Below are 22266 nucleotides of genomic sequence, written 5' to 3'. Positions count from 1 at the left end.
TCTTCTCGTTTCCCAAGAGAATTCTTTATTCCACAATTGGGTTCTCTGTGGTTGCCTTCATAGCTTATCATCCCCTACCTCATTAGAAATTTGTCAGATGTCCAAGGGGTCCATGGTACCCAAGAAGAGCATTTGGGTGTTTATGACATTCAAGTTGGATTTGATCTCAAGCTGAGATACTCCCATCTCCTGGGGGTGGTGTGACAGGATCCTTGGGAAAACCAATGGGGGAGGGGCAGACTATACAATTTAGCTAGAAGAGAATAAAATGGTATTATGATTTTCTTTTTGCTTTTCTTTTTTTTGAGACTGAATCCCACTCTGTCACCCAGGCTGAAGTGCAGTGGCACGATCTGTGCTCATTGCAACCTCTGCATCCCAGGTTCAAGTGATTCTCCTGCCTCAGCCTCCCAAGTAGCTGGGATTACAGGCACCCACCACCATGCCCAGCTAATTTTTGTATTTTTAGTAGAGACAGGGTTTCACCATTTTGACCAGGCTGGTTTTGAACTCCTGACCTCAGGTGATCCGCCCGCCTCAGTCTTCCAAAATGCTGGGATTACCGGCGTTTGCCACCATGCCCAGCTAATTTTTGTGTTTTTAGTAGAGACAGGATTTCGCCATGTTGGCCAGGCTGGTCTCGAACCCCTGGGCTCAAGCAATCCACCTGCCTAGGCCCCCCAAAGCAGTGGGATTACAGGTATGAGCCACTGCACCTGGCCAAAATGGTATTATTATATTAAAATGAAAAGTGATACATTACTAGGACTTTATATTTATTAAAATTTTAAGATAAGCCAGGAGACTTCAAAGAAAATACATTCTTGGAGTACATTGCCAAATCCTCATCCCCATCACACCCCAAACCCTAGAAAGCTGGGTGAAAGGTGGTTCAGGTTTAGTGTCCTTTACTGGATAATAGTAGTGAGAAAGTTTAAAAAGATCTGGGATCCTAATGGCCCTCAAAGAGTTTCCAGTCTGGTACATCATTTCCTGCTTCCTACTCTGATAAATAATGAACCAAATCATGTTGCAGCAGCAGACCTCGTCTGCCAATCAGGTCATCTTTAATACGAAGGACCTTAATGAGGGGGAAGCAAAGGCTGGGGCGTGGGGAGAGGGTGGAAGAAGTTGTTCTTCACCAATAGCATACACGACAGCCTAGGAAACAACCAGCCAAACTGTATCTGTAAGGAAAGGGAGCAGCCAGAGGCTTCATCCCAAAACCAGTCCTGTTTTCAGTAGGATTTTGGCAGAGTTGAGAGAAGAATAACCTATCGGCAAGCCTTGCCAGAAGATGCAAAATGAAAGGAAGAAAAGTACCGCTAACTGAGCACTTACCATGTATGAAATTTATCTTCTCCCTTGATCACCGTCCCACAAACCCATTTTCCAGATGAGGAAACCGAGGCTGGGAGGAGTGAGCCACTTGTCCAAGCAAACACAGCTAACAAGTAAGCAAGGAGCCTGGGCTCTTCCCAACCTGCCATGGGCTCTTCCCACCCTGCCATGGGCTTGTTTCATGTGCGGTTCTATATTCCAGGTGCTTGAAATCTGAGGCATCCATAGGTCTCACCTGCAGAAAGAAAATGAAAATGGAAAAAATTTCAACTAAAAGATACAACGATGTGATTGTTCTCTATCACTGAATTCACAGTCTCCTAACCAGAGCCGCTGCGCCCTGTTTGTTCACGTCTTCCTCCTTTCTCATCTGCATTTCTTCCTACTTCACTAATCATTCCTTCCACAACTACTTGTTTCACCTTAAACGCCAGAGCTTCTCAGGGCTCTGTCTCTCCGTCTGGATTTCTCAACCTCAGCACTGCTGATATTTTGGGGGTGATCACTCTTTGCCACAGGGGCTGTCCTGTTTATTGCACAGTGTTTAGCACATCCCTGGCCTTCACTCACTTGATGCCAGCTTGCTCCCAAAATTGTCACAAGCAAAAATGTCTCCAGGCATTGCCAGATGCCCCTTGATGGTGCGGGAATGTGTGTGCAAAATTGGCCCCCTGTTGGGAGCCACTGCTCTAGATGATTTTATCAATTTCCATGTATTTAGCTACCAGCTACACATCCAGATACCAACCCTTTTCCCAGCCTGCTTGTCCAGCCCAGACCTCTCTCCCAAGTTTGAATGTATATATTGTCATTTAAAAATTCAACCTTGAAGATCTATCACCTCAAATTCAACAGGTTCAAAACTGAACCCACCATCTCCCCAGATCTTTAAAGCTACGATTTCTCTTTCACATTCCCCATCCCAGAAACAGCAGCAGAAACCTGGGAGTCATTCTTTATTGCTTCCTTTCTTTCAAACTGCACCCCAATGCCTGGAATCTTATCACTTTGGGAGGCTAAGGTGGGCAGATCGCTTGAGGTCAGGAGTTCGCGACCAGCCTGGCCAACATGGTGAAACCCTGTCTCTAAAAATGCAAAAATTTGCCAGGTATGGTGGCAAGCACCTGTAATTCCAGCTGCTTGGGAGGCTGAGGGATGAGAATCACTTGAACCCGGGAGGAGGAGGTTGCAGTGAGCCGAGATCCTGCCACTCTGCCACTGCGTTCCAGCCTGGGTGACAGAGCGAGACTCCGTCTCAAAGGAAAAAAAAAACAACAACAAAAAAAACTGAACCTCAGCCCTATCCACACGCATACAAGCACACCCCTCCAATCCGTTACTAAGGCCTATTGGTTGTAATTTCATTAACCTGCAACCACTCACTTCTTCCCATTTCCATGGCCACCACCCTTGTCCAAACCATCAGCATCTTGTGCTAGAACAACTGTTCTAGACAACTGGCTGTTCTGTTCCATCCTGCCCACTCTGATCCACCTGTACACAACACCCACCCACGGTGATAGATTTGTAATGACCTGACCGTGGTCACTTATGACCCTCTGGTGGTTTCCAATTGCTCTTAGAATGAAGCCAAACTTGTCCACCATGGCTACAGGCATGCATGATCTGGCCCTGCTAGCCTTGCCAGATGTGTCAGGCCAACTCTCCTGGGCTTAGGGCCATTCATCAAGCGTGGCCACGGCCGTTCATACACTCAGTTCTGCTGCCAGGAATGCCTGCCCCTCACTTCACTGACCCCTCCCATGCATCCTTAAAGACTCAACTTAAATTTACCCTAAATTAGGTCCCTCTGCCATGTCCCCTGGGTGTCATGATTCTCCCTTCCATCTCTTCTCTCCACTGTGACTTCTGTTGCACTATTTTGTTTGCTTGTTTAATTGAGGTTCTTCTCTTCTACGCTCTAAGTGCTGTGAGGACAGAGGTCCTGCTGGCCTCATGCACCACTGTCTAGACCTGCACCCACTGTTCAGAATGGCAGCCATGAGCCATGTGTGGCAACTGGGTACTTAAGTGAGGCAGCCATGAATTGAGATGTGCTATGAAGGTAAAATACACCTGGATTTCAAAAACTTCAAATGAAAAAAATAATGTAAAATGTATTGTGATATTTCAGATATATTGGGTTAAATAAAATATATGAAAGCATATTACCTGGGTTTTCTTACTTCTTTAAATGTGGCTACTAGAAAATTTAAAATTACACACCAGGCACGGTGGCTCCAGAATGTAATCCCAGCACTTTGGGGGGCTGAGGTGGGTGGATCACTTGAGGTCAGGAGTTCAAGACCAGCCTGGCCAACATGGTGAAACCCCATCTCTACTAAAAAAAAAATACGAAAATTAGGCAGGCATGGTGGCACATGCCCATGGTCCCAGCTACCCGGAAGGCTGAAGAAGGAGAATTGCTTGAACCCAGAAGGTGGAGGTTGCAGTAAACTGAGATCGCACCACTGCACTCCAGCCTGGGTGACACAGCAAGACTCTGTCTCAAGAAAAACATAAAATAAAATATATAAAATTACGCACATGGCCCACATTATGTTTTTGTTGGACTACATCAGTCTAGACCCAGCACAACACTGGTAAGTAGCGGGAGTTTGTTTTTAAGATGCATTAATAGATAGAATGAGCAAACTCATTCTCCGTATAGACGATGGAAAATGCAAGTCAGATCTTGTTGCTTTGCTAGTTAAAATCCCTCAGGAGCTTCAAGAAGGAATCCCAGCTCCTCACCAGAGCCGGTTCTTCCAGATCTGGATCCTGCAGGTGGCTCCAGCTTTAGGTCTTGCACCCAATGGGCTCTACATACAGACACTGGCAGCTCCCAGCTGTGCCAGGACCCCCTGCACCTTCATGTATTGACACATGCTGTTTCTTCTGCCTAGACCCACCCTTCCTTCACTTTTCTGCACAACTCTTTGACCTCCCTTTAAGTTCATTTCCAGGAAGCCATCCTTGAGTCGTATGGGAGAAGTAAAGGGCTCCAGCGTATTACAAGTCACTCATTCATTTATTTATTCATTTATTCATGATGTTAACTGCCGGGGATCCAAGAGTGTCCTCAGAGAGCTGGACTGGCTCCCCAGTCAGACTCTGCGCTCCTTACAGCGACCATGTCTTTCATCTCTGAAGCCTCATCCCTAGCTCAGAGCCTGGTATACAATACATGCTCCATAATTCCTTTTTTTTTTTTTTAAGAGACAGGGTCTCTCTGTGTTTCCCAGGCTGGGGTGCAATGGCTCGATCATAGTTCACTACAGCCTGGAACTCCTGGGCTCAAGTGATACTTCTCCCTCAACCTCCTGAGTTGCAGAGACTACAGGCATGCACCACCATGCCTGGCTATTTTTTTATTTGTATTTTTTGTAGAGATAGGGTCTTGCTATTTTGCCCAGCCTGGTCTCTAACTCCTGGCCACAAGCAATCCTCCCATTTCAGCCTCCCAAAACACCGGTATTACAGGCAGGAGCCACAGCACCCAACCTACATAACAAAATATTGTACACCTCAATGCAACAGGTCTCACACAGAAGCATTCGCCAGGAGGTGGGCTCTTTCTTGGAGCTGAGGCTTCCTCCCCTCCCATATAAACCTGAGCCTGGGTGCTGGGCCCACCATCTCCCTCAATGACTGTCCCAGAGGAGCTGGGCTGGCTCAGCCATAGTTACCAGTTAGCCCGTGCATTTGCTCAGGGATTACTGGGCCCTTCCAAGAGAGGATTACCTTGTGTCCAAACCCACTGGGCATGAGAACAGCCCTCTAAATATTTGCTGAGAGTTCCTGACCTTTACCTTCTGTCCCTCAGCCCCGCAGGGCCAGCAGATGAGCTGGGCCTCTGCAGTTGAGTGGCAGCCCTGGGATCCCCCCTCCTCCCTTCTCTCAGCCCGACTCTTTGGTATTCAGACCAGGCTTGGCTGGAAGGGCAGTGCCTCCGCTTAGTCATTCTTAATATTACACAGGGAATGCGCAATGCTCCCCATGTTGACTCTGCTAAGACCATTCATGCCCTTGGTGGCATCACTTTAATTTGTGCTCTTGAAGCAAACTGCTGTCGTAGGAGCCCCGGCTGGGAGGATATTGCTTATATTAAAGATCAGAATGGAGGGAGAAACCAGCTTTGACCTGCAGCGGTACAGCCAGAGACGACCGCCTGGATCAGAGAGCTCCAGGAAAGATGAGCCCATGATTGAACATCTGGAAGAACACACAGGAGGTGGAGGGAGGGGCCGTGGTTTCTGGAAGGTCAAAATTTCCCCCAACCGCTTGCACCAAGATGAACCACTTAACCAGTCCAAAAGACATTGCTTGAGGTTCTCAGTCATGTTGGCGCTCTCCTTGCAGGCAAAGCCTGGGCCACCATGCAACAAGGCCACTGCTAAGGGTGGGGCAAAAACAGAAGAGGAAGAGCTAGGCAGAGTCTCAGGCATTCACCCCATGCTATCCAGGCTGCTGGTACAGGGAGAGGTAGAGCAGGAGGGGACACCCTGCCCTGGGGGGACCTCCAGGAAACAGGGGACCCACGCAAATGGCCCTGCCAGAAGATATCAGAGCTCCTTCAAACAGTCCTGTGGGCCATGCCGTGCTGGGGACAGGGTTGCCTGATAAAACACATGAGATTCAGTTAAATTTCAATTGCAGAGAAACAGCACAATTCTTTTGTAGTAGTATGTGTTTACACGTACTAGAAAATTTATCATTTTAATCATTTTAAAATATACAATTCAGTGGCATTAGGTATATTCACAATGTTGCATAACCATCACCACCAACTGGTTTTAGAACTTCCTTTCTTTCTTTTTTTTGAGATGGAGTCTCGCTCTGTCACCCAGGCTGGAGTGCAGTGGCGCGATCTCGGCTCACTGCAAGCTCTGCCTCCCAGGTTCACGCCATTCTCCTGCCTCAGCCTCCCGAGTAGCTGGGACTACAGGCGCCCGCCACCCCGCCCAACTAATTTTTTGTATTTTTAGTAGAGATGGGGTTTCACCGTGTTAGGCAGGATGGTCTCGATCTCCTGACCTCGTGATCTGCCTGCCTCAGCCTCCCAAAGTGTTGGGATTACAGGCGTGAGCCACCGCGTCCAGCCGGAACATTTCTTATCACCTTAAACAGTGACCCGTTAGACAGTCACTTCCCATTGCCCCTCCTCTGAGTCTACTTTCTGTCTGAATGGATTGGCCTATTCTGGACATTTCGCACCGATGGAATCATACGGTACGTGGCCTTTGGTATCTGGCTTCTTTCACTTGGTATCATGTCTCCGAGGTTCATCTATGTTGAAGCTTGCATCGGTGCTTTGTTCCTTGGTATGGCGGTGCAGTGGTCAATGTCAGCACCACAGTTCTTCTGTCCAAGAGGTCTTTGGGATAACCATATTTTGCTTATTGTATGGATAACCATACTATGTTTATTGATCATCCATTAATGAATATTATGTTGTTTTCACCTTTCAGCTATTGTGAATAGAGCAGCTATCAACATTGTACATAAGTTTTTGTTTGAATACCTGCCTTCGATACATTTGAGTATATACCTAGGAGTGAAATTGCTGGATCTTATGGTAATTCTACGGTTAACTTTGTTTTTTTAAAGACAGGGTCTAGCTCTGTCACCCAGGCTGAAGTGCAGTGGCACAATCATGGCCCACTGCAGCCTCAACCTCCTGGGCTCAAATGATCCTCCTGCCTCAGCCTCCCAAGTAGCTGTGCACACCACCATGCCTGGCGAATTTTTAATTTGTTGTAGAGATGGGGTCCCACCTTTAAACTTTTTGATTTTCATTGTGACCGCCAATGGATCAGCATTCCAGTAACCCTACAGGGGGCAGCAAGATAGAGATCTAAGGAGATAAAGGTAAAATTTCCACAGCAGACAGTGACATCACTGTGACTTGCCGATGCATTGACCCTGGGGAGCGAGGGATAAAGCTGTGTCAAGGACATGCCTGGCTTTCTGGGCGGAGAGTGGTACCAGTCGCTGAGGCAGACATTCTGCAGAGGACAGTGCTTGCGGGTGGCCCATGAGTTGGGTGCTGGCCATGGTAGTATTTACAGAGAGCGCTCCCTGTCCCAAGCGCCATTCTCCAGGGTTGACCTCCATTCTTTCTTTTTTTCTGAGATGGAGTTTTGCTCGTCGCCCAGGCTGGAGTGCGGTGGAGTGATCTCAGCTCACTGCAACTTCCACCTCCTGGGTTCAAGCAATTTTCCTGCCTCAGCCTCCCTAGCAGCTAAGATTATAGGCACCCACTACTACACCCAGCTAATTTTTGTATTTTTAGTAGAGACGGGGTTTCACCTTGTTGACCAGGCTGGTCTTGCACTCCTAACCTCAAATGATCTGCCCACCTCAGCCTTCCAAAGTGCTGGGATTACAGGCGTGAGCTACTGCACCAGCCCGTTATGTCATTTAGTCCTCACCGAGCCATCTGATTTGGTCTGAATGTGCGTCTCCGCCCAGAACTCATGTTGAACTGTAATCCCCAATGTTGGAGGTGGGGCCTGGTGGGAGGCCACTGAATGATGAGAGTGGATTTCTCACAAATGTTTTAGCATCATCCTCCTCGTTCTGTCCTTGTGATAACGAGGGAGATCTCTTGATATCTGGTGGATTAAAACTGTGTGGCATCTCCCCCTCTCTGTCTTGCTCCCACTCTGCCATGTGAGATGTCTGCTCCCCCTTCACCTTCACCATGATTGGAAGCTTCCTGAGGCTTCCCCAGAAGCAGATGCCGCTATGCTTCCTGTACAGCCTGCAGAGTTGTGAGCCAATGAAACCCATTGTTCTTCCATAAATTACCCAGTCTCAGCCAGATGTGGTGGCTCACGCCTGTAATCCCAGCACTCTGAGAAGCCGAAGTGGGTGAATTGCCTGAGGTCAGGAGTTCGAGACCATCCTAGCCAACATGGTGAAACCCTGTCTCTACTAAAAACACAAAAATTAGCTGGGTATGGTGGTGCATGCCTGTAGTCCCAGCTACTCGGGAGGCTAAGGAAGAAGGATCACTTGAACCCAGGAGGCAGAGGTTGCAGTGAGCTGAGATCATGCCACTGCACTCCAACCCGGCGACAGAGAGAGATTCCGTCTCAAAAAAAAAAAAAAAAAAGGTACCCAGTCTCAGGTATTTCTTTGTAGCAATGCACAAATGGCCGAACACACCCTCTAAGTGGAGCTCAGAGAGGATGGAAAGAGCTAGAACAGTGAAACAGCCAGCATTCGAACACACAGATCTGAGATGCCGACCACTGCACCACGCCACCTCTCATCAACCTCACCTTGAAGGAAACCTTATTTGTTTCCACCCTAGATGGAGGCTGCATGCAATTCTTATTATTCATCCTAAGAGAGACACCAACTTTCGTTTTTGTTGTTCATACAATCCTGAATTATTTAAAGATTTGCCAAGACCAAAAAAAAAGTGGTTTATTTTTCTAATTAGTAAAAGGGTCGATATTTTTTAAAAGAAAAAGGAAAACAACAGCCAAACAAGAGAAGATGCAGCGAAGGCCCAGAAGTCAAAGGGCTTCTGTTGGATGAAAGACCCAAAAGCAGGTGTCATCAGTCAGGAGATGCGTCTGAGAGCAGACGTGATCAAAGGATGCAACATCCGAAAGCACGTGGCGGTGTGAATACTAAGTCACTCTGCTCGCCAACACCACAGGAAGGGCTCCCCCAGAAGCTTGAAAGAGGTTGTTTGCGGACAAATAAAAGCAAGCATTACCTGCACAAGATAATGTTGGGGAGTTTTGCCACAACCTCTCCAAATAAAGGCATTGTTATATGTCCCAGCTGTGTTGAAAAGGCGTAGGTTGTAAAGGGAGCCCTGGTTATGCGGAGAACTCTGAAGAGGTCCCTGGGGAGTTAAAGGTCACTATCCCAGACTTTATTGGTGGCCAAGAGGCAGTGGTAGGGATGCTCTAGTAGCCTCCAGCCCGGCAGCAATCATCCCAGAGCTTGTTGAGAGGGACGCAACAGGCCCCGCTTAGACAGAGAGCACAATCCATCCTCAGTCCTCCAAGGACTTGGTGAATAAGGAAACGTTAGTCCAAAGAAGAAGTAACCTGTAACTTCTTCCAGTAACAGGTTACTGGAAGTGAATAAGGAAAGAGGTTAGTCCAAAGAAGAAATAAACACTCCTTCACAAGGTAGCACCTACACTTCCAATGCTCCCCAAGTTCAGGGTGGTGTTAGAAGAAAAAATAAATGGGTACAAGGAGGACATGGGCATGATTCCAAATGCCAGAACCATACACAGCTTTGCAGGAAGCCGGACTCTGTCTGGATGTGACTTTAGGCTCAGAGGAGCCTCATGCTGTCCCATGAGAAGGCGTTCCAGGTCATTGGAGGTCATGTAGCCTTAAGTAGGATGGAGTCTGAGCATCGGAGTCCTCTACTTTATATCAATTCCAGGAGCAAAGATGTAGTCGTTATTTATTGCTGTGAAACAGATTACCCCACAGCCTGGCGACTTAAAACAACACACCCGTGGGATCTCAAGTTTTTGCAGGTCGGGATTCTTGGCAGGGCTTAGCTGGGTGCAATGGCTCAGCATCTCACAGGCTACACTCAGGTGTTGGCCAGGGCTGTGATCCCATCTCAAGGCTCGACGCGAGGAGGATCCACTTTCAGGCTCACTCATGTGGCTGCTGACAGCTTTCAGAACCTCACCCGCTGTTGACTGCTCCACACAGCAGCTTGCCACGGGGGTCTGCTGGTTTCCCTCGGAGCGAGTCAGGAGAGAAGCAAGGGAGAGCCAGCAAGATGGGAGTCACCATCTTTTATGACCTAATGTCAGATGTGACATCCACCACTTACATTGTGTATTCATTAGAAGTGAGTTTACCATGCCCAGTGCTTCGGGAGGCTGATATGGGAGGATCACTTGAGGTCAGGAGTTCGGGACCAGCCTGGGCAACACAGCAAGATCTCACTTCTACAAAAAAATGTAAAACTTAGTTGGGCATGGTGGTGCATGCCTGTAGACCTAGCCACTCAGGAGGCTGAGGCAAGAGGATCACTTGAACCCAGGAGTTTGAGGCTGCAGTGGAGCTATGATCCTACCACTGCATTCCAGCCTGGGTGATGGAGCAAGACTCTGCCTCTACAAAAATAAAAAGTACAAAATTAGCTGAGCATGGTGGTGCTCACTTGTAGCCTCAGCTACTTGGGAGGTTGAGGCAGGAGGATTGCTTGAAGCCAGGACTTTGAGGCTGCAATGAGCCTGGACAACAGAGTGAGACTCTGCCTCAAGAATAGGAGTCAGTGTTTAATGGGTGCAGGGTCTCTATTTGGGACGACGAAAATATTTTGGCAATGGAGAGTGGTGATGATTACACAATATTGTGAATGTGTTTAATGCTACTGAATTGTATACTTTAAAAATGATTAAAATAGTAAATTTTATATTATGCATATTTTACTACAATACATAAAAAGTGAGTCACTAGGTTCAGCCTGGTGGAGGGAATTGCACAAGGGTGAGAATAACTGCAGCAGATACCATTGAGAACTTTCTTGAAGGCTGCTGACTACAAGGGGAAGATAGATTGGAAAGAGTTCAAGCTGGTTTTTAGCATTCATTCATTCAGCGAGTATTTGTTGAGAACCCAGAGGCATTCTAGGCACTTGGTACATCCGTGAATAAAGATCCTTGCCCCCCGCAGCCTACCCTCTAGTATGATACTGACAGTGACCAGCACAGACAGCAAATATGAACATCATACAGTGTGGGGATTTTGTTTCTTTGTTTGGTTGGTTTTTGTTATTGTTTTTAAGAGACAGAATCTTGCTCTGTCACCCAGGTTGGGGTGCAGTGATGCAATCATAGCTCATTGCAGGCTTGAACTACTGGGCTCAGTCCCTCGATTAGCTGGGACTACAGGTGTGCACCACCACACCCAGCTAATTTTTTTAAATTTTTGGTAGGGTAGAGATAGGGTCTCACTGTGTTGCCCAGTCTGGTCTCAAACCACTGGCCTCAAGTGGTCCTCCCACCTTGGCCTCCTGAGTAGCTGGGATTACAGGTGTGGGCCACTGCACCCAGCAAAAGTATGTTAGAAAAGTGCTAAGTGCTAGGAGAGAGGATGAGTGGATAGAGGCAAAGGGACCAGGCGCACGGGGAGGGAGAGCAGCCTGCAGTGTGGAGGGTGGTGGTTGAGTCTCCTAGGGAAGGTGGGATTGGACGAAGGTCTTAGAGGTGACAGGAGCCTCACCCATGAGACAATGTTGAGAAAGGAGCAGCAGGCATAGTGGAAGGAGGTGCAGAGGCCCTGGGATGGGGTGAGCCTGGGTGTTGCGAGGAGCTGTAGGGAGGCCCTAGTGGTGGAAGCAGAATGAGTGATGAGGAGACTAGAAAAGCTCAGAGAGGAACCAAGGCAGGTCACAGTGTACCTCGAGGGCCACTCTGCAAGCTCAGCCTTGACTCTGAGTGAAACAGGAGCCACTGAGGGTCTTAAGCAGAGAATCATGGTCAGGCATTAGTGTTAAGATCAGACCATCTGGTGGGGTCAAAGGTTGGAGCAGGGAGACCCAAGACAAGGCTGCTGAAGCTACCGAGGTACCAAAGAGTGCGATGGCCACAGTTCAGACGGGGATGGCCGCAAGGGAGCTGTGAGGAGTGGCTGGCTGGTGAGCATGTGTGAAGCTGAGAGCCAGCAGGATTTGCTGATGAGTTGGAAATGGGAGAGGAGAGACAGGAAGAAGTTGGAGACAATGCTAAGGTTCATAGACTAAGCAACTGGAAGGATGGGGCTGCCCCCACTGAGACGGAGAAGTCTGAGTTTGGCAGACCGGGGAGCTCTGCAGTTCCGTGTGGGACCTGAAGGTTTATTAGACAGCTAAATGGGGACATTGAGGAGGCCGTTGGGTAGGTGGCTCTGCAGACTGGCAGAGAGGTTTGGGTAGAAGACACAGATGGGTGAGTCATCTGCTAATAGAATTTAAAGCCACAGGCCTGGCGCAGTGGCTCATGCCTGTAATCCCAGCATTTTGGGAGGCCGAGGTGGGCAGATCACTTGAGGTCAGGAGTTTGAGACCAGCCTGACCAACTTGGTGAAACCCTGTCTCTACTAAAAATACAAAAAGAAAAAAAAAATAGGTGGGCATGATGGTGGGCACCCTTAATCCCAGCTACTCAGGAGGCTGAGACAGGAGAATAGCTTGAACCCAGGAGGTGGAGGTTACAGTGAGCCGAGATTGCTCTACTGCCTGGGCGACAGAGGGAGACTCCATCTGTAAAACAAACAAAAAAGAATTTAAAGTCACGGGAAGGCATTCAATGACCCAGGGAAAGAATGAGGATGGAAGAGAGAAAGGGTGCAAGGATTGAGTCCTGGGGTCCTACAAAGTGAAGAGATTGGGAGAAGCAGGGTCCATGAAGGGTGCTGAGAAAGAGTGGGCCTGGAGGTAGGAAGAGAACCAGGAGTGCGGGGTCCTGGAAGCCAGGGGCAGGGGTTCTGCAGAGGAGGAAGTGACCCCATGTGTCCAATGGGGTGTGATAGGTCAAGGACACTGGGGACTGAGAATTGGATTGAGCAACATACTGGTCACTGGGTCTTTGGTGACCATAGTTGCTGTGGACTGGCACAACTGGAATGGATTTAGGAAGAGTGGGAGGGGAGGAATTTGTAGACATTGAGAGTACAGACAGAAATTTACCCACTTCTAAATGTGTGGCATGCTCCTCTCTTGACTTATCTTTCTAGGCTTGTGTGTTTGCATGTGTCTGTGTGCCTGTGTGTGCGTGTGTGTGCATGTGTGTGCCTGTGTGTATACGTGTGTATGTGCATGCATGTCTGTGTGCATGCACGTGTGTGTGCATGTGTGTCTGTGTGTGCACATGTGCGTGCATGCATGTGTGTGCACGTGTGTGTGTGCATGCATGTGTGTGTGCCTGTGTGTACGTGTGTATGTATGCACATATGTCTTTTCTCACCCATAAGAGTGCAAGCTGCTGAAGGGCTGGGATCTTTCTCTTAGTTTTCTCCCTCGTCCTCAGCACATAGAAGAAGCCCTAAAATTAGTACTCGTCAATCACGTGGGCTCAATATGATGCTTGCATTCTGGGAAGCCACGTGCTGTGGGGCTCCTTTCCAGTTTTCTGCAGCTGACATCCTGGTGGTGCCCCAAGACCTGCATGTTCCAGGCCCACCTTACTCTGAGCCCCTCTCATTCTCTTCCCCAGTGACCTCTTTCCAGTTTTTAGAAGGTCTCATGTTTCTTTCTGCTGGAAGACCTTTGTACATTGTAGTGGATCCTGGAATGCGCCTCTGATCTAGCAGCTGACAGCCATCCACAGTCAACCCTCTTCAAAGATTGTGTCAATGAAAGAGAGTTGCCTTGTTCAAGCTCCCACACCCTCCCCAGAGTGGCCTGCATTCAGGGACCAGTCACTGTGGTCGTCCCAGGTGATATGGTTTTGCTGTGTCCCCACCCAAAGTCTCATCTCAAATTGTAAAAATCCCCATGTGTCAAGGGTGGGACCAGGCAGACATAATTGAATCATAGGGATGGTTCCCCCATGTTGTTCTCATGATAGTGAGCGGGTTTTCACAAGATCTGATGGTTTTATAAGGGGCTTCCCCCTTCACTCGGCCCTCATTCTCTTTCCTGCAGCCATGTAAAGGAGGACATGTTTGCTTCCCCTACGATTGTAAGTTTCCTGAGGCCTCCCCAACCATGCTGAACTATGAGTCAGTCAAACCTCTTTCCTTTATAAATTGCCCAGTCTCGGGCAGTTCTTTATAACAGCGGGACAGTGGACTAATACACCAGGGGTCATCCCAGCTTCTCAGCTCTCCAGGATTGGCTGAGGCCTCCTTTGATCCACTCATATTCAACCTCTCCCTCTGCCCAGCTCTCTCTCCCTTCCTTCCTTCCTTCCTTCCTTTTTCCTTCCTTCCTTCCCTCCTTCCTTCCTTCCTTCCTTCCTTCCTTCCTTCCTTCCTTCCTTCCTTCCTTCCTTCCTTCCTTCCTTCTTCCTTCCTTCCTTCCTTCCTCAAGCACTGATCACCAGTGAACTGCCTGATAAACCTCTCTTGCCTCAGAGTCACTCCCAGGGAGCCCAGCCTGCTACAGGAATGCCAATGCCTCTTTCCGGAAATCTCTCCTCCACCCCTTCCTCCACCTGTTAGAATCCAGTCATCAATCAGCTCAATCGCCACTTTTTCCAGGAAATCCCCTGGGACTGTTCCTCCTTCCCATTCAGCCACCGTCCCGTCACAATTCACTTCCATAAGACTCCTGTGTATTCTCCCTAGGACTTACCTTATGATTACACATGGATTGTTGTTTATTTGTTAAGTGTCTGAATCCTGCGTTAGCCTACAGGCTCCTCTGGGACAGAAACAGTGCTAGTTTTGTTCACCCCATATCCTCAGGGCCCTCACTGCCTGGCATGCAGTAGGTAATCAGGAGACATCTGTCCCACGAACAAGGTCCCTGCAGGTGACAAGGGTGAGGCTCTGACTCAGGTGGTAATTCCTGACCAATGAAGGTTCAATGAAGGCGCTGGAGGTTAGTGCTTCAATATAGGAATTTGGGAGGTGACATAGTTCAGTCCCTAACATCCTCCTAGGCAAGATGCTAAGCTTCCTGCTAACAAGGAAGGTGTGTCTTCAGATGGTTTTTATGCCTCTCACCCTGTTTGGAATGCTGCTAAGTGGAGAAGTGGATCCACGAAGACTTGTGTCATTAAACCTCAACAAGAGGGCCAAGGATGTGTGAATCATGTTTAAGAGACATGCCTGTCATCCCTGCTCTCTCAGATAGCATCCCCATGGAGACCGAATCCCTCTTGTGGGGAAGACCCTTCTTCAAAGGTGAGATTTTTCTTCTCACTGAAAACATGCCACTTTAACAACCCTCTTCCCCATGCCTCTCAGGCCAGGAATCCCGTGTCTCTATCCAGCTGGACATGGGCCGTCTCATCTGGCCAGCACCTCCCCACCATGCCCTGCCCTGGGCTTGGCCCCAACACAAATGCCTTGTTTTTGTTTCTTTGTACACAGGTTCTGGGGAGGCCCGGCCAGGGCTGAGGACTCAGCACCTCTCATAATGGGAGGTCAAACGAAATGAAAACCCACCTCGCTTGCCCCATCATCTGAATTCCTACATTGGCTATGACATGGCTAAGGGGAAAATATTGGATTTATTTTTATGAGTTACTCATAACCCTAAGGCCCTGAAGAGGAACCGTGCAAAGTGAATCCATTCAGAAGGTTGGAAAGGTCACAGCTAACTTGTAAAAATAAATCCAATATTTTTCGCTCTGTCTTATTAGATTTATATGATGCAGACTCCGAGAGAGGTTTGGCTTTTTTTTTTTGTTTTGGTTGTTTTTTTAATGGTCATTTTCCAGTGCTGTTTAGAGCATTTCTTCCGAGCCTCAACCAAACAGCCATTCCATTGCCGATCATCCAGTTGCATGGCAGTTTCTTGATTTAAAATAAAAATTTTTGAAATAAGTACATGGACGTTACCCCATCTCCCTTCCATCATTTCATCTCCACAGGAAGCAGCATCACCATTTCAGGTCCTAAAGTAGCCAAGCATGGAGGCTGGAAATAGCTGGAAACAGTTCATGGGCAATGCTAACGGCAAGTTCAAAAATTCACTTTTCATCTAAAAAAAAAAAAACCCAAAAAACAAAAACCAACCTCAGCAGTGTAGGATCAAATGAACCCACTGTCATCTCTTAAGAAACAAACTGTGCTCCCCACACGTTCTGCCTCGAGGTCCCCGGGCCGGTTCTGCTCAGCCAGGGCCTCTCATGAGGATGAGGGGGCATCGGTCACGCAAGGATCCGTGGAGGAGAGATTGTGGGGAGACATCAGTGAAGGTCCTTCCCAACTCCAGGATCCTTGCTTAAGCCCACTCCCTCTTTTCTCTCTCCTTCCTCTTTGTCCAAACATTTATTTTCTGTCGCAACAGTTTGACATTGAATTATCATCATTTTCCACACCTGAACCCAGCCTCCTTTCTGTATTCGTTTGCTCAGGCTGAACAAAGGACCACAGACTGCGTGGCTTAAACAACAGAAATTTATTTTTTCACAGTTCTGGAGGCCAGAAGTCCAAGATCAAGGTGTCCACGAGGCTGGTTTCTTCTGAGGCCTCTCTCCTGGCTTGCAGGCGGCCACTTTCCCAATGTGTTTTCATGTGGCTATTTTTTTTTTTTATCTTAGTGCATGCACACGCCTGGCATCTAATTTTTCTCTTCTCATAAAGACTCCAGGGTGACTGGATGAGCACCTACGCTAAAGAGCTCATTTTAAATTGATCACCTCTTTAAAGACCTTATTTCCAAATACAGTCTCATTCATAGTCATTCGGAGGCACTGGAGGTTAGGGCTTCGATATAGAAATTTGGGAGGGGACACAGTTCAGCCCCTAACATCGTCCCAGGCTGGATGCTACGCTTTCTGCTAATGAGGGGGGTGTGTCTTCGGGGGGTTTTTATGCCTCTCACTGTGTTTGGAATGTTGCTAAGTGGAGAAGTGGATCCACGAGGACTTGGGTCCTTAAACCTCAACAAGAGGGCCAAGGATGCGTGAATCATGTTTAAAAGACGTGCCTATCATCCCTGCTATCTCAGAGATGCATTTCCTATTTTATTTGTGTGCACAAGTCCACAAACATCACCTCTCTTGGATCACCTTTCTCTACCTACGAAGCCACTTTGGGCAGAAAAAGAAGTAACGGGATTAACTGTGATTTTCATCTGCCACTTATGAGTGGTGGAAACACTGATAGTCCCCATGGTTTGTGGTGTTTTGACCTCTCTAAAATGTCACATCACTGCGTGTTCTCAGGAGAAAAGCCATTAGTCTCTACTCTGAAATTCCAAGGCCACTCCAGCCTGCGATGAATAACCAAAGCCAGCCAGACGGCCCGACCTGGGCTGCACGTGTCTCAGCTCACCTGGAGAGAATGCGGGTAGTAATGTCAGCAAACTCTCTCCCAGGCACTCATCTCCCGGCCTTCTGAAGGATTCAATGAAAAGATTAGAGTAGCCTTGTCAGGACAGGTGGCTTGGAGGAAAGTGGGTTTCTGTGTTCCTACAACATATATTTTCCAGTGTTTCAAATTCTTACCATTGTAAGCTTTTTTTCTCTCAGGGATAGGTCTTTTTGTAAGTCAAGAAAGCTGATCTCCACGCCACTGCATTCCAGCCTGGGTGACAGAGCGAGACTCCGTCTCAAAAAAAACACAAAAAGGAAAAAAAGAAAGTTGATCTCAGAACTGAGTGCATTGGCTCACACCTGTAATCCCAGTGCTTTGGGAGGCCAAGGAAGGAGGATGGCTTGAGGCCAGGAATTCAAGACCAGCCTGGGAAACATAATGAGACTTCATCTCTACAAAAATAAAATAGAATAAATTATTAAAATAACTAAAAATTTTAAAAATCAAAGAAAAAATATATATATGTGTGTGTGTGTGTATATATATATATATAAATATATATATAAATAAGCTGGGCATGGTGGCACGTGCCTGCAGTCCCAGCTAGTCAGGAGGCTGAGGCAGGAGGATCACTGGAGCCCAGGAGTTTGAGGCTGCAGTGAGCTATGATCACACCACTGCACTCCAGACTGGGTGACAGAGCAAGAATCTCTGAAAAAAAAAAAAAGAAAGCTGACGTTTGCTCTGTGTGACTTTAAAGGTGCCATTAAAGCCACTCCTTTGACTTAAGGAACTATTTCTCAAAGTGGGCTCAAAGGAACACTAGGTTCACATAAATCAATATCTTGGGGGCAGTAGGAAGAGTTCTTTAAGACAAGGAAGGAGTTACATCTTTCTTTTATGCCTTGTTTTCCCAGATCCTAGCACGAAGCCTGCCGCATAGTCTATTCAATGAATCTACATAGAATGATGGTTTACATGGCCAGATATGCTTGGGAAACACCAGATAAAAGCCAAAATTAAGTCAGCTTTCTTACTTTGGGCTTTCTCAGAGCTTTAGTCAATGAACATACTTTACGAAATGTCGAGAAAAGGAACTGCTCTGCGAATGTATTTGTTTGGATCTAAAATTCTGAAATGCAGTTAACCAGCAGCTTGAGGTCATCTTGTTCTATGGTAGAGTAGTTTAATAGATTCAAGAGCTTCATCCACTGTGCTGAAGGACACTAAAGGGGAATTGAAGGAGCATAAACCCGATATAAATGGCCTTTGGGGTGACTGGAGGAGCAGCTGTCCAGACATGAAACCTGGAGGTTTTGGAAACCCGGACATCTTGAAGCCCACTGGAGGGAAATGCTGATTGAAGGACCTGCCTCTAGAAGGTACCCGAGTCAAGGCATTTTGGTTACATCAGGGATGGAAAAGACAAAGGTGTGTAAAGACAAAGGAGATGCTCCAGAGGAAGTCGAGTTGCACGGGTTTGTCACCAGGTCCCCAGCAGAGCAGCAGATGTCCAGGGTCATGGGGACAGAGGACAAACAGGAGAGGAGCCAGCAGAACTGAGCACTGAGGCCCGGCAAAGCCACAAAGGTGGGTGAGGAGTGAGGAGTCGGGGGTTCCCAGAGACAGTGGTACATATTCAGTCATGTCCAAGTGCGACCCTGCTCCCCGATGCCACTAAATAGACACCACCTAATCATCAAGCAGCTAAGTCCATTCCTCTCATTCTGGAAAACAGAGGCAGAGACAGAGGCTGAAGAGCTCCAGTTTCTCCGAGCTTCAATTTAGCCCTCCCTTTGATGAGCTGCCGCCACGGTGTGCACAAAACGAGTGCAATTTAAAACTCAGGAAACTCGGCTTTCAATAATTCCCCGCTAGGTTTCCGTCTGCTGAAGAGTAAATAACACAACTGCTACAAACGCTGGAAGCAAAATCTCCAATAACAGCTCCATGCTTATGATAACTTTCCCAATTTTCTGCAATCTCCACCGCTTCTCTCTTGACTTGGGTCTGTATCAGATTTTTTTCTTTTCTTTATTGAACATCTGCCTTGGGAGCCACTGTCACAAAAAGTAATAAACACATCAATCCAAAAGAAAAGGAGAGGATTGAGCAGTTCAAACTACTTAACCAATCAAATTGGCAGCTGGCAGAATGAAATGGAGGGGTGAGAGCTAAGAGACCCACTTTCTGGAGAATGTTGCTAATGATGGTACCCACCCGTGGGGGACGAGGTACCCAAACTGCACGGGGCTTCCTAATAAGTTAATTACAGTTTCTAACACTAATTATAGACTTCAACCTTTGTTGAGATTTCAAGCCCTGGGATTAATTTGTAAGTCATTCATTCAGCTGAAACTTGACAGCTCTTGCTGCCTCTAAAATATAAAGGAACAAGGGAAAGAACTGCCTTAGAATTAAAAAATTCCTTTCCTTAAAACAAAAACCTAAACAATCATGATGCCTTTTCCACTTATTACCCGTGGACTCGGAAAACGTGAACCGCAGACAGCAATCATTACGTTCCGTGTCCCTGAAGTTCTCCCCCTGACTCCCCACCTAAAGAACAACAACAAAAAATTATGCCTGAAAGGGAAACAAAGCAATTTATGTTTTCTGGTTATCATCCTGGAAATAGCCAAAGATTACTTGCATACCGAACAGACGAAATCAAATCTTTCACTACTGCTTAAAAAAAAAAAATCCTATTACAAATTACATTTAACTCAGGTGTGTATAGTTTGCCAGTTCTTATCCAGTTGTAAATTAGACCAGGGTTGCCTGTTGGGAGGGAAAAGTGGCTTTTGAAACATGTCTTATTGACTGGGTATAAATTACCTGCAGCAGATTTGTGAAGCAAATTTGAAGCAAGAGATGGCTCCAGGCAACATTGTATTGATTGTAGATTGATATTCCGCTGATTTTAAGGTGAGAAATAAAGATTGTTTTAGCAGCAATTTAATTAACAAATCATTGCACAAATGCTAAGAATATTGTGTTGTCTAATACAGGGATTTAAGCTTTAAAAAAAAACAATTATCTGGGAAATGCTTAGCTTCACATGTAGATTAATTGTCTTTACTTATCACTCTAAGTCTCTCTGTGAATTCACATAAAACAAAATAATGGTTATGAGCACCCTGCTCATTTTTCTTGAGCCATGAGAAGTGAGGTTTTTCCCTCCTCCTCAAAGCAATAAACACACTTGTCTTCAGCACTGGCAAAAATTGAGTTATGCTGTTTTTAGCAGAGCCCTTGGAAGCTGGAATGAGTAGGGAGGCCTGACTGTCAAGCCAGCTCTGTCCCCAAGCTGTCAAGTGACCTTGGGCAGATCATTTCCCCCATCCCCAGTTTCTTCACGGTTTAGATCACCCCTAAAGTAATGGTGTGCTGGCGAATGTTTAGCAACCAGCTCTAGAGAGGGGAGTCCTGATTTGTAGCATCTGCTAATTGCCGTGGTGTAAATACTGTGACTGTAACTGATTTCAAGCTACCAATCTGACATTACTGAATGCATAGTTGGGAAGAGATGCTGCAAGCCACCTCGAACCAGCCCCAGCTGACCACTGCCTCTAAGATCCTCCAAGGTTCAAGAGTTGCATGGGTTTATAAATGTAATTTAAATTTAAGTTTAAATGCACATACAGAGAAGAGAATTACACCTCTTTTTTGTAATTCAGAAGTTATTTTAGAACCTTCCAATGTAACAGGATTATAAAAATGAATATTAATACGATTTCTCATCAATACCAAGTCCAGAATATCCAGATTTTTCTCATTTTGTTTCTTAAAAAAAAGCAATAGGAAAATCATCTAATACGGAGATAATGTCTCTAAGTGTTTCCAGAAGTCCTCCAATGAACTGCTTTTTCAAAAATTATCACTTTTTTTCTTACTATTAAAGTACTGCATGTGTATTGAAGATAATGCAGGCAAATTCGGAAAACTAATATAAAGGAAAACGTCTAAATCTCTGTAATTACCTCATCCAGAAATTAACGTATTGGCATATTGTTGTACAGTTATTTCTCTCTCCTCTCTTTCTCTCTTTCCCTCTCTCTGTCTTTCATGCACACACACACACTCATACACTCTTATGAATTTTTTTGCTTGTTTTGTTTTTGTTTTGTTTTGGGGTTTTTTTGTTTTTGTTTTTGAGACATAGTCTCACTCTGTCACCCAGGCTGGAATGCAATAGCACCATCTCAGTTCACTGCAACCTCCGCCTCCCGGGTTCAAGCAATTCTCCTGCCTCAGCCACCTGAGTAGCTGGGATGAGAGGCACTCACCACCACACCCAGCTAATTTTTGTATTTTTAGTAGAGACAGGGTTTCACCATGTTGGCCAGGCTGGTCTTGAACTCCTGATCTCAGATGATCCGCCCACCTCGGCCTCCCAAAGTGCTGGGATTACAGGTGTGAGCCACCGCGCCTGGCCATGAATATTATTTTTTTTCAATGGGATCAAACAAGGTTTTGTGACTCTATTTGCTAAACAATGAAAATATTACCATTTCATTAAATATTCCTACATTATTTTTAGGGGCTGCAAGACCAAGCCTTATCTGAGCAATCGATCACTCAATCAATCATTCTCCTTGTCTATTTACAGTTTTTTGGGGTCCTTGTCTATTTACAGTTTTATGTTAATGTAAGACAACTCTGCCTCCAGCATCACGGATCAACTGTACACAGTCGCAATTACTGCTGATGGATCAGTTGCAAGAACAGGAGTTGCTGTATCTGTTAATGTACTTTTTTAAAAAAGATTAAACTTTTCGTGGAAAGAAACTGGTTATGAATATCTTTGTATGAGATCAGAGACTACCTGTAATCTAGGGACAGGCCCAGCATCGATTGAGTGACATTATAAGTTTTATTTTGTGTCTCCCACAAGGCAATGAAAACCCAGTAAGGGTTGGTTGTTGTCATCCTATCGGTCAAATACCACTGCTCTTCTTAAGAGTGATCTGAGCGTGGCAGAGAGGGGTGCAGAAGAGCAGATCAAGAT

At 46.6% G+C, this 22266-nt stretch overlaps 1 protein-coding gene across 2 annotated transcripts in view; it reads right to left on the bottom strand.

Moving 5' to 3' along the window:
* Positions 1-1432: 1432 nt before the first annotated feature.
* Positions 1433-22266, bottom strand: part of FTO (FTO alpha-ketoglutarate dependent dioxygenase) — a 462015-nt gene continuing 441181 nt past the window's right edge. Inside the window, exons 9-10 of one of the 2 annotated variants that reach the window (XM_045381659.2) lie at positions 20094-20172; positions 1433-1576 (exon numbers count right to left, since the gene is read on the bottom strand). In XM_045381659.2, the coding sequence (XP_045237594.2) occupies positions 1448-1576; positions 20094-20172 (208 nt within the window). In that variant the 3' untranslated portion in view covers positions 1433-1447. The remainder of the gene's footprint in view (positions 1577-20093; positions 20173-22266) is intronic. The other variant, XM_065537718.1, reaches the window with a different exon arrangement.

Source organism: Macaca fascicularis, chromosome 20, assembly GCF_037993035.2.
Source record: "Macaca fascicularis isolate 582-1 chromosome 20, T2T-MFA8v1.1".
Lineage (NCBI taxonomy): Eukaryota > Metazoa > Chordata > Mammalia > Primates > Cercopithecidae > Macaca > Macaca fascicularis.
This window is presented reverse-complemented; position numbering and strand designations above follow the sequence as displayed.